Source organism: Tachypleus tridentatus, chromosome 10, assembly GCF_004210375.1.
Source record: "Tachypleus tridentatus isolate NWPU-2018 chromosome 10, ASM421037v1, whole genome shotgun sequence".
Taxonomy (NCBI): Eukaryota; Metazoa; Arthropoda; class Merostomata; order Xiphosura; family Limulidae; genus Tachypleus; species Tachypleus tridentatus.
Genome location: NC_134834.1, coordinates 98,766,344 through 98,779,902, shown reverse-complemented (window position 1 = coordinate 98,779,902; position 13,559 = coordinate 98,766,344). Strand labels below are relative to the sequence as shown.

At 29.2% G+C, this 13,559-nt stretch overlaps 1 protein-coding gene across 4 annotated transcripts in view; it reads left to right on the top strand.

The window, feature by feature from the left end:
- Positions 1-11,698, top strand: part of LOC143229934 (apicoplast pyruvate carrier 1-like) — a 52,917-nt gene extending 41,219 nt beyond the window's left edge. Inside the window, exons 7-11 of one of the 4 annotated variants that reach the window (XM_076462805.1) lie at positions 703-894; positions 2,797-2,919; positions 4,921-5,130; positions 10,737-10,836; positions 11,325-11,698. In XM_076462805.1, coding sequence (XP_076318920.1) covers positions 703-894; positions 2,797-2,919; positions 4,921-5,130; positions 10,737-10,836; positions 11,325-11,440 — 741 coding nt within the window. In that variant the 3' untranslated portion in view covers positions 11,441-11,698. The remainder of the gene's footprint in view (positions 1-702; positions 895-2,796; positions 2,920-4,920; positions 5,131-10,736; positions 10,837-11,324) is intronic. The other 3 variants (XM_076462807.1, XM_076462806.1, XM_076462808.1) reach the window with 3 other exon arrangements.
- Positions 11,699-13,559: the final 1,861 nt, after the last annotated feature.

Below are 13,559 nucleotides of genomic sequence, written 5' to 3'. Positions count from 1 at the left end.
GTGGCGATAATGAAATATATTTAGGTTTCATGGCTCTAGGTACAGGTGAAGTCATTCGTTTATAACATCTTCGGTAATAACCATATTATTTTGGTATTCCAGAGAATGAATTTCACTTTGAGCTATAAGACCAATATGTTGCTGTTGTCAAACAGACTTTTCGACATTAAAGATGTGTGTTAACTTTCTTCATTTTACGTTCCACTTGTAATTCAGAATATTTGATTTAACATGATGTAATCACAAGATGGTATATTTTACCATTATGAACTGTACTGAAGGAGAAGTCCCAAGTTAAGACTGTCTATAGCAAAGAATAAATCCCCTTCCTAAATGACAACATTGTCAGTTTATGTCCTAATACATCCCTTAGATCTATTTAATATGTTAATGATTGGTTAATTCTAAGTTACGTAGTCTCTATGAAGATTTAAATGTTCTATTTAAAATAATTAATAACATCAACTCACACCCATAATATCTATACAATATAAAAGCTATTATGATGTAGAAAATAAAAGAAATTACTAATGAAAAGTGTACCGAGTAAATCTTCAGAATTAGGGATATGTAAAAACTTGAGGTTTATCATTGTTTAATGTTTTGACAGTAAATATCGAAACACAGCAGGAAATCGTGTGTATTGCTGAAACTTAATATTGGTTATTTATAGTGTTACAAGAGTTGTATATATCTTTTAAGGAAAGAGAAGACTATTCGGTGATACCAGTAGAAAATTCATCCAATCATAAAGTAGAAGAAACAGAACATTCATTTCCAAAAGAACTTGGTGTGACACCAAAAGAAGCTTTGAAGATGTATGAATTTTACATCTTACTGGTAATGTTCATCGGTTCGTTACATTCATCACTGTTTGTGAATAATTTTTATAAGGTAAGTGGCATGTTGTAATGTTAACATGCTCTAGTTGTTTTTCTTAACATTATTTGGTTTCTAAATCAATTTCAAACTAAAAAATACAGTGTCATTTGATCATGAAAATATATCATAAAATCATATGTAATAATGATAATATAATATCATGTAATATACCATCATAATAATATAATATTACATAGCATAGTACACCATCATGACAACATAATATCATAAAACATAAAATGTCATAATGTTAATATAAATGTTGTCCGAGCACAGGATAGTGCTTCTGAGGTTTAGTAGCCTCTTCTCCTCTTCAAAGAAGAATCGTACTTGATTATCATCTTCATAAACAGGCGCTGACAAAAGTATATCAGAATTAGAATTAGTGGTGATTGGTTCTGAACGGATTATTTCCTCCAGTCTATCACTTACTGACGTCTAATTCATAGAGCCTTCATAATCCATAAAGCCTTCAAATATGTGAAGAAAATCAAAGACACAAACATATTGTGCTAATTTAGTTTGTTAAATCCAGAGCAAAGTGTGTGCAGTGGAAGTATTTTGTTGAATATGCACGAAATGAAAAAACATTGTTATCTCGCCACACTTGAAAACTTTGCATTTGTTACGAAGGGGCATGGATCCAGGTCTCCACAACGGTTTGAACATGGCCATAACAACTGTTATTTTTTAGCAAATCCAGAGAACAAATTCAAGATGTTTTGCTTCAAAAGTAGGTGCAAAACACCATTCGTTATTCACGAACAGAAATGAGACGGCTGACTAGTGTATTTGATCTTACATAAAACGTGTCTACCACTCTAGGTGTAAAGGAATCTAAAATTTTAGAAACATTAAAAGTTGTCTTGTGATTGGATAAAACCGGATGACCTCAGTGAAATGAATCAAACTCTACAAAGCAAGAACCGGCACTTTACTAAAAAAAAATTTAGAGAAAGTTCACATGATCAAGACACGTCCGTTAAACACATTCAAGGTTTATTTATCTCAAGCAGAATCACACCTTTCAAGTAAAAGCTCCTTTGATAAGAACACTGAAGGTCAATTCATTTTGTCTTTACTCCAACAATGCCTCTCATCGGACAGCTCGAGGAAAACCACCTTCAGTGAAATTTCACCGGAAAAAAATGTCGGTGTCAGTGTTTCGATGAATACAGAATTTAAAGTATGGATCCTGTTTATCATCTATTTATATCCAACTATGAAAACAAAGTGTCAGAACGAACATTATGCATCTTCACAGAAATATTACTAACTGGTGGATTTCCAACAACATAAGGGTTTTAGCAGCAAAACAGGTCGTTGACCCGTGTTTTCAGTTTTATTTAATACATACTACAAACTAGGACATGCTGTAAGCATGATAATTTGTTATATACACATGATGAGGAACCAGTAATATAATTGTTATATACACATGATGAGGAACCAGTAATATATTTCCACTTTACACAACTAAATGTAACTCTGTGTAACCAAATTTTCAAACCTCAAATGTTGAGAAGTCTGTTACAGAGAGATAAGTAATAAATATCTAAACTATGGTAAACCAAATATTTAAAGTAAACAATAAAAAAACAACTTCGTTTTCTTAATATGCCTCCTTCATCACTTTTAACTTTCCGAGAATTATGGTTTGAACATTTCTGATCAGAGATTTAAGCTGTAGTAATCTTTCACTCGATTTTGGCAGGATATCTGTTATATAGAAATATACTACTAAAGCTAGTTCAACCCACAACATGCCCAATATTCAAATAGTTGCACAACAAAGATAGGTACTTACTAACTAGCGCATAGGAAATTCAGAAATAAGTATGGAATAAGCTGGAGGTTATGATAGAATTAGCAAATATTATTAATCTAACAAATCCCATTATTTTACTTTTTTAGACATATGGACAAACATTTATAGATGATGACATATTTCTAGCTACAACGGGATCTGTATCTTCCATTGTCCACGTTGTCCTTAGGGTTGTCATGGGTCTCATCCAGGACAAAATATCTTTCAAGGTAAAGAATCTATCGGATAAAAGACATGTTTGTGTATATCTAAAAATTCAATTCAATATTTGTTCCAAGTATAACACCCTCAATTTAAAGCCAATTATCCAAAAACAGGATATTATTTTGAGAGAAACCAAATACAAACTACTGATTTTCCTTCAAACTTTAACTATTAATTTCAGTGATGTTTTTCATGTTATTTTCAACTGACAGCAAGTTATCCAAAAACAAGGTTTTATACTAATGAATTTAATTGTTTGTAATTAAACACCAAGCTACAAAGTGGGCTATCTGTGCTCTGCCCACTAGGAGTATCAAAACCTGGTTTCTCGTGTTTTAAGCCCACAGACCTACCTCTGTGCCACTGAAGTAATGAATATTTGTGGTTGTAGAGATGAATTACAGCACGTTTCACTAGATACTAGTTTCTCGCCAGAATCAATATTTATATCAGTGAACTTAAACCTTACATTAAAACGTTATAAAGTGGTTTACTTAAAGTGCCACACTACGTGAGAATGTGGTATTAGCAAAGACCTATGGAATGTACTTTTCTAGAACTTACGTTGGAGTAAATTTTGGTCTCAGTCACTGAAGAGATTTTTATTTATCAGAAAGTTTAAGTTGAATGACAAATAGTTTTTGGTTTCGCGCCTGAAGTCTCTTCTTTACTTGAGTTTTGAAGTTTTACTACGTTTCGACCTCATAGTTTGATTGGGTTTCAACTTCGAGGAAATGTTACACACCAGGTGTATGTCGATAGCTGTTCAATATCTAATAGTAATGGAGTGGAAGGAAGCTAGAGAGAACTAATGAAAATCATTACGAAAATGGAGTACACAACAGTCATATCAAAGATTTTCTTACCAAACCTGAAACATCAATACGTTTTGCTGAATACACAGTAAAAATGTGATTACAAAAGGCATAGAGGGCTCAGATACGAGTCACGGACGTCTTTTACGAGTATTCAACTCTTACTAACTGCATAATTTTTCAAAATGTCTGTGGGTTGTAGATAATTCCTTCAAAGCTATAATTATAGATTTAATTTGCAGTCAACATGCCAGTTCAAAAGTACTTACGGATAATAACGAGTAATTGGAAATCAATGGCTACAGTTTTGTTGACATATATGGTATTGAAAATACCTTTAGAAGCTGCTACACTTCTCCATCAAGAAGAATATAACAATGGTGTGTGTAGCAGTTAAGTCAGTGAATCTACATGTATAAGTTGAATTTGTGTTTGTTGAAGCAAAGTGTTTGAATTTTATTAGCCATTTTATTTTGTTTACTTAGTTATCTAAAACAAATACTGAAAGTTCTAGAAAATCTAACTGTTTTATCTGTTGGTATAAATCCACTGGTTTAAGAATACAGACTGAGTCACTTATCTCTAGACTATGTTTGTTTGTTTTTAAATTTCGCACAAAGATACTTGAGGGCTATCTGTGCTAGCCGTCCCTAATTTAGTAGTGTAAGACTACAGGGAAGGCAGCTAGTCATCACCACCAACCGCCAACTCTTGGACTATTCTTTTACTAACGAATAATGGAATTGACTGACACGGCTGAAAGAGTGAGCATATTTGGTGTGACGGGAATTCGATCCCGCGACTCTTAGGTTAAGAGTCGAGTGCCTTAACCACCTGGCCATGTCGGGTCTCATTATCTTGGAATGTTAATCATTCTAAACTGGAGTGTCTACATCTGAGACAAACGTTGGTAATTTATTTTATTCTCTTTGAGTTAAATAAAGTTTTGTAATTTTTTATAGTCTTAACAACTAGAAATAAAAATTGTATAGTTTTACATAATTAAACAAACTTCTGTCAAAATATTTCAACTTTTATTCCAGCAGTTCAGATTTGTATATTAATTTGTAACAGTACCCTGTTTTCAACTTCAGTCTCGCGATTTTAGTAAATCAGTTATACTTTTATCAATTTTCTATTTATTAGCGTTGAACTTTCTAAAAACCTTATTTCCAAACATTTAATATCTAGTTAACAAGTCTGATTCTGATGGGGCTTAAGACAGTGCTGCTATTTACGCTGATAGTGACACCTTACGGTGGCAGAGTAATGTTCATAATGTGGATTTGTGGACTATTTGCTACGTTTCCTGTTGAGTTTGTATGTATTCCTGCCGCTATTGCTGAAGTGTTTGGAAACAAACACACAGCTATGATTTATGGAGTGATCTACTTTGTAGTGGTAAGTAATTGGAAAACTTAAAATTTCTAAAGAATCAAAAGCTATGGTTTATACAAATATCTACTTTATAACAGAAAGCAACTAATATGATGTGTACCTTCAACTCTCTTACAAGCGACAAGATTTAGATGTATTCTTTAATAACGTCGAAAATAAGTATTCAAGCAACAAGCACTATTATATATATATATATATATATATTATATCTTTTGGCGACAATAGCGTCGTTACTCGAAGATAAAACAAAATAATTAAATACTAAATATATGACATATTCATATGATTTGTTTAGTTTCCTCTAGTCTTTTAAATTAAGTACTAAATATAGGATTAACTCAAAAATATTTAGTTTTCTCTTTTTAAAATATAACATTAAATATACGATCTATTCATACCATAAATAGTTTTACTTCCTCTTTAGTCTTTTCAAAAAATAAATATATTATCTATTCATATATATTGTTTAGCTTCGTCTTTAAACACTGAATATATGATGCATTCATATATATTGTTTAGTTTCCTCTTTATTGATTTGACAATGAACCACTATATGATCTATTCACATAGATTTAGTTTATTTATAGGTCTTTTTAAAACTAAACATAAATATATCACCTACTCATATCTCGTTCAGTTTCGTTTTTAACCTTTTTAAAATTAAACACATATTTGATGTATTCATTCATTGAGTAGTTTCCTCTTTCTTGTTTTTTTTTAAATTAAATTAAGTATATCATCTATTAATATATATATTATTTAGTTTCTTCCTTAGTCTTTTTAAAATGAACACTAAATACCATTTTTCCATACATAATATCTTGTGACCTTTAACCTTTTTAATATTAAACACTAAATAAACGATTTATTCATATACATTTTTTTACTTTATTGTTTAGTGTCCTCTATTAATTTTAAAATTAAACACTAAATATATGATCCATCCATATCTATTGCTTCGTTTCATTTTAACTGTTTTTAAAATTAAAGACTAAATATATATCTTGAGATATATTATTTAGTATCCCCTATAATCATTTGAAAATTAAACACTAGATGCATTATATATTCACATATATTTAGTTTCCTCTTTACTCTTCAAAATTAAGCACTAAACATGTGACCTATTTATATATATTATTCAATTTATTGTTTCAAATAATTAAACAACAAATATATGATATATTCATATACGTTTTGTTCCCTCTTTGTTAATTTTTCAAGTAAACTCTAAATACATAATGTATATTTATATATTGTTAATTTTCCGTTTACTCTCCTTAAAATTAAACAGTAAATATACGATTTACACATGTATATCGTTTGGTTTCCTATTTAATTTATTTAAAATTAAACATTAAATATACGATCTATTCGTATACATTACTTAGTTTCGTCTTTGGTCCTTTAAAAATAAACACTAAATGTATGATCTACTCATACATATTGTTTTCACTTTAGTCTCTTTGAAATTAAACTCTAAATAAACGATCTATTCACACAGTTTTGTTTCCTCTTTACTCCTTTTGAAACTAAACACTAAATATACGATTTATTAATACATATTCTTTTGTTTGCACTCGTATTTTTACAATAAAACATTATATGTACATGTTCTTGTTTTGCTCAGTTTACTCTTTAACCTTTTTGAAATTAAACTATGACGTACTCATAAATACCATTAAGTTTCCTCTTTATTTGTTTTAAAATTAAACACTAAATAAACGATCTTTTCATACATAGTTTTCTTTCCACTTTATAGTTTTTACAATAAAATCACCATATATATCATCTATCGAAATAGATTTAGTTTCCTCTTTACTCATTCTAAACACTAAATATATGACGTATTCATCAATACTATTAAGTTTCCTATTCATTTGCTTTGAAATTAATATTCGATCTATGTATACCATAGTTTTATTTCCTCTTTAGTCTTTTCAAAGTTAAACAAATATATTATATATTAATATCTTGTTTAGCTTCGTCTTTTCAAAATTAAACACTGAATAAATGATGTATTCAGATCTTTAGTTTCCTCTTTGTTAATTTTAACTTAAACTTGAAATATACGATCTATTAATATATATAGCTCAATTTCCTTTGTTTTAACAATGAAACACTAAATACATGATTTATTTAGTTTCCTCTTTGTTAATTTTTAAATTCAACTCTAAATATTATGTATTCATATATATTGTTCAGTTTCCTCAATTGGTTTAAAATCAACCACTAAATATGTGATCTATTCATACATGTAGTAGTTTCCTCTTAATTGTTCTTAAAATTAAATAGATATATGATCTATTCATTTATACAGCTAAGTTAACTCTAGTCTTTAAAATTCAACACTAAATATCTCTTCATATATATTGTTTAGTTTCTTCTTTGTTTTAAAATTACACTAAATCTACGATCTACCCATGCATATTCTTTTGTTTCCTCTTTAGTCTCTTTAACATTAAACACTAAATATACGATATATTCATAAATATTCTTTTGTTTCCACTTGTACTGTATGTTATACACATTATTTTTTGTTTCCTCTTTAGTCTCTTTAACATTAAACACTAAATATATGATATATTCATACATATTCTTTTGTTTTCACTTATACTGTATGTTATACATATTCTTTTGTTTTCCTCTTTAGTCTCTTTAACATTAAACACTAAATATATGATATATTCATACATATTCTTTTGTTTTCACTTATACTGTATGTTATACATATTCTTTTGTTTCCTCTTTAGCCTCTTTTAACATTAAACACTAAATATATGATATATTCATACATATTCTTTTGTTTCCACTTATACTGTATGTTATACATATTCTTTTTTCTCTTTAGTCTCTTTTACATTAAACACTAAATATACGATATATTCATATATATTCTTTTGTTTCCACTTATACTGTATGTTATACATATTCTTTTGTTTCCTCTTTAGTCTCTTTAACATTAAACACTAAATATACGATATATTCATACATATTCTTTTGTTTTCACTTATACTGTATGTTATACATATTCTTTTGTTTCCTCTTTAGTCTCTTTAACATTAAACACTAAATATACGATATATTCATACATATTCTTTTGTTTCCACTTATACTGTATGTTATACATATTCTTTTGTTTCCTCTTTAGTCTCTTTAACATTAAACACTAAATATACGATATATTCATACATATTCTTTTGTTTTCACTTATACTGTATGTTATACCCTCTTTATTAATTTTAAAATTAAACACTAAATACATGACATTTTAATATATATATTGTTTAGTTCCCTCTTTATCTAAGTTTCACTGGTAATCCGTGGGTCGTGGGTTCGAATCCCTGTTACACCAAACATGCTCGTCCATTAAGCTGTGGGGCGTTATAAAATACTGTCAATCCCACTATTTGTTGGTAAAGAGTAGCCCAAGAGTTGGGGGTAGGTGGTGATTACCAGCTGCCTTCCCTCTTGTCTTACAATGCTAAACTTGGAACGACTAGGGGAGAAAACCATCGTGTAGTTTTCTGCGAAATTCAAAACAATCCCTCTTTATTGTTTTTAAAAACTAAACACATAATCTATTGAGATATATTCTTTACTACCCTCTTTATTAATTTTAAAATTAAATACTAAATACACGACTTCAATATATATTTAGTTTCTCTTTAGCCTTTTTAGAAATTAAACAAACACATTATCTGTTCATTTACCTTCTATAATTTTGTCCTTAGCCGTTTCAAAATTAAACACTAAATATTTTATGTATTCATATATTGAGTAGTTTCCTTTTTTGTTTTTAAAATTAAACACTAAGAATATCATCCTTTCATATGTATTGTTTAATTCATTCTTTAGTATTTTTGAAATTAAACACAAAATACCATTTTTTTCAAACAATGTTCTGTGATCATTTTAGTCTTTTTAAAAGTAAACATTAAATATAAGATCTATTCATATAAATTAATCAAACACTAAATATATGATATTAGTTTTCTTTATTATTTTTAAAATTAAACACCACATATATTATCTATTCATATTGTTTAGTTTCCTCTTAATTCTTTTTTAAAAAGCGCTAAATATTTGATCTATTCATATATATGGTGTTTAGCTTCCTCTATTGTTTTAAAATTAAAACTAAATATATGATCTATTCATATAGTTTGTTTTTAGTCTTTACAAAATTAAACCCTAAATATACGATCTATTCATATATATTGATTAGTTTGCTCTTTAGTCTTTACAAAACTAAAGACTAAATATACGATCTATTCATATATATTGATTAGTTTGCTCTTTAGTCTTTACAAAATTAAACCCTAAATATACGATCTATTCATATATATTGATTAGTTTGCTCTTTAGTCTTTACAAAACTAAAGACCAAGTATACGATCTATTCATATATATTGATTAGTTTTCTCTTTACTCTAAAATTAAATACCAAATATATGATATATTGATGTACATTCTTTAGTGTCCTCTTTGCTAACTTTAACTTTAAACATTAAGTATATGATCAATTCACAGTTTTCTCTTTATTGTTTTTAAAACTCCACACTAAATATAAGATTTATTAATATATGTTTAACTTCCTCTTTGATATTAAATTAAATGTAAGTGTGTGATCTATTGATATATACTGTTTAATTTCCTCTTTATTGTTTTTAAAATTAAACACTAAATATATGGTCTATTCATATATTTTTAGTTTACTCCTTCCTAGATTTTCTAAAATTAAAAACATTCTTTGCTTCATCATCGTAGTATCTCTCAAACCATAATATATATATATTTACTTGAACTTTTTGATAGACATTTAACTACTGATTGTCGATATATTTTCTTCTGTTTCATACTTTAATCTAGATATTCATCTTTATTCTTGAAACATCTAACTTCTAAGTGACATATCTTTCTATCTATTACTCCATCTTACTGATATTTTTATTTAACAACCATCTAACTGCTGAGTGACTACATATACATTATTCTACCTGAGTGACTACATGTACATTCTTCTACCTGAGTGACTACATATACATTCTTCTACCTGAGTGATTACATATACATTCTTCTACCTGAGTGACTACATATACATTATTCTACCTGAGTACTACATGTACATTCTTCACCTGAGTGACTAGATGTACATTCTCTACCCTGAGTGACTACTACTATACATTATTCTACCTGAGTGACTACATACGATTCTACCTGAGTGATTATATAATACATTATTCTACCTGAGTGATTACATATACATTCTTCTACCTGAGTGACTACATATACATTATTCTACCTGAGTGACTACATATACATTATTCTACCTGAGTGACTACATATACATTATTCTACCTGAGTGACTACATATACATTATTCTACCTGAGTGACTACATGTACATTCTTCTACCTGAGTGACTACATATACATTATTCTACCTGAGTGACTACATATACATTCTTCTGCCTGATAATTTACCTTGCTGATTTCTCAACCTTCTGACCACTTAGTGACAGTGTACTTTCCTGTAACTGGTCCATCACTTTACTGATAAATGTTAGGTTATACATTAACTGCTTAGTTATCTTGTGTCTTCATGTAGGGTACTTCTGTTGTCGTCTGGCCTCTGATAATTCAAATAACGTTTCCTTACTTCGGATGGTTTGCAACATTTTGTTTGATTGGAAGTATTTCTTTCATCGGTAAGTTATGAGCTTATATCTAATTTATTCAATATAAAACTGAGAGTTTATTACAATATAATTGTGCCATAATACTTAAACTGACTGAAAATTTACCTACACATATCAAGATATTCAAACTAGAACTTAATTTCCTTTTAATGATGTTAAACTGTGTGTTCATTAGGATAAAGACACAAATACACTAATAAACTATTAGTATTACATTGTGATTATGATACACTGATATTGTAATAAACTATTACTGTTACACAGTGATACATTTTGTTGGAAAACTAAATTATTCCTTCCCTTCCTTTGTTCACAGATACTTGTCTTCCAATACACAGTTAATATTGTACAAATGGATTACTCTTGCCCGTAGTAGTTAAACATTCATAAACGTTATAACTGTATATTTAGGTCTAGCACCTGCATTATTTTTGTTTAAACATCTACAACTTGTGTCATTTAGTATCCAAGCTTCATCTATTTTATTTTGTATACAGGTTTTCTTGCGTCAATGGTATACCCTGAAAATTTTCACAGACAACCAGCAAAATCAACTATTTGTAATGACGAAAGAGAACAAGTCTTATATGGGACTGTTGTATGGCAGAAATGAACCAGTCATCGTTCACGCATCTTCGTGACTTACAGCCCTTAATTTTGATTGGGTATTGAGGTTTTTGAAATAGAGAATAATAAATTTTGTGGTTTTCGTTTATCCCAAAAAGTATATTTAACTGCTGTCATAGCAACTTGTGTTTTACTGTTATTGATGTAATAATGTTGTTACACTAGTTGGAAAAATGTTGTAAAACAGTGTAATAAAACATTAACAATGCCATATAACTTCATTAAATCTTTCAGTGTAAAGGTAGTTTGCAAGTCTCGACTGTGAATTTGATGATTAATTTCTTATAAATTCCTTCTGAAAAAAAAAAATGAATTACATATTTTCTGGTTGTAGGTACACTATAAGAGTGACAGACAGCTTCACTATTAAATCAGTTAAAAGTTTCCCAAAAATTAGCGATCAATTATTTTAACTAGATATCTTCCTTTTTAACTATGAACAGAAAATTAGCACTTTGTGGCTTTACGCGAAAAACTAAAACGACCTGTTTTTATATTTGTATATTGTACTGGATGAATGACATAGTCGATCATATAGTTCAGCTTATTGTTACACATCCCCTTCTAACAACTTGTAATACAGTAATAACTAAATCCTATTTTAATAATGAAACATTTTCTTAGAACTATTTGTAACACTTTATTCGAAGTTGGTTGTGGCGAGTATCTTCAATGTTATAAAACCCTTCTCTTCAAACCTTTGAGGAAGAAAATATGATAAAAATTATCCTAGTATGATTCCCTTTAATTTTACCATTTTATATGTCAGGCTTAGCACCTGCGATAAGTAATGAGCATAAAAACATAAAGTACTTTTGAAAAGTCATCGAGCTTTCTTGATCCATAAGAAAGCTTGATGAGTCTTCAAAAGTGCACCAATAAGATAGTCAGAACTGTTTAATTAAACAAATATATAAAAACTTCAGTAGTATATGGTTAAACTGATAATAATTTGAGGATGTATAAGTAAACACTTCCTATGCTGCTCCCTCATGCAGTGAATTAATTCTTCAAACTATACCACCATTTATAAGCATAGTGAATCTTAAAGAAGCAGAAATAAAAGAGAATTCAATAACAGTTTTAAAACGAACAAACACAATACTGACTATTCTAAGATAGTTTCATGCAAATCAACAAATCTTGATATAGTGTAATTTAGCTTTATATTGACATATTTTAGGATAATTTAGAAAATAACAAAACTTATTTTATTCTTGAACAGCTTTATATAGAAAAAACATGGTATTTTCTAAGATAGCTTTATGCAGAACAGTAAAACATTTTTCTATTATGGGGCAATTACTTTTTTTTTTACACAATAGTAGACGGACCTGCACTTGTTGGGATTACGATCTGGTCACTCATGTAGATGTTAAACAGGAGTTTTGAGAGTGTGCTGTGGTAGTTGCACTTCCCACACAGTTCAACGTAGATTTTGTTTTGTTGTGGTTATTTGAAGATAATGTTTCTAGTGTTTTAAGTCCACAGACATCCCCTGTGCCACGGAGGTGTTAATGAAGGAACGACTGACCATATAGAAAAACGTTTGTGATTCTGTTATGTTGAACACATAAGAGTCAAATATATGCGAATTGACTTTGTTATATTATGCCTAGAGCTCAACAAAAATGGTACCAATTATCATGTTGTTTCGATATACTGTGTACGTGGCGAATCTTAGCCATACATAATTTGTTTGATGGAAAAACCAACCTTCAATAATAGGAGTCAAATGGATTAGCATGAAGTGTTCATATGATTAGTAAAAGAGGTACAAAGTGAGACAGGCCTAAAATTCTGTGAATTTGATGGATCTTTTCCTGGCTTCTGGATGATACAACATACAGTTTCTTCCAAATTTTTAATCTGTGGTGTGTCTGTTTGAACATCATGAAAACAATAAAACCCAGTACGTTGTTACTTGACTCAGTTCCTGGACCTGCGCAGTACACAGTCAAGTTCAGTAGCAATGATCAATTTTTCCTGATTTCAGGGCTTTTTTAATTATTCTATCGCGAATATATGTTTGGTCATGTTATTCAATTCCTTGTAGTTTGAATTTTATTCTCCATTTTTTATTAGAAGGTTTCTCCATTCTGCAA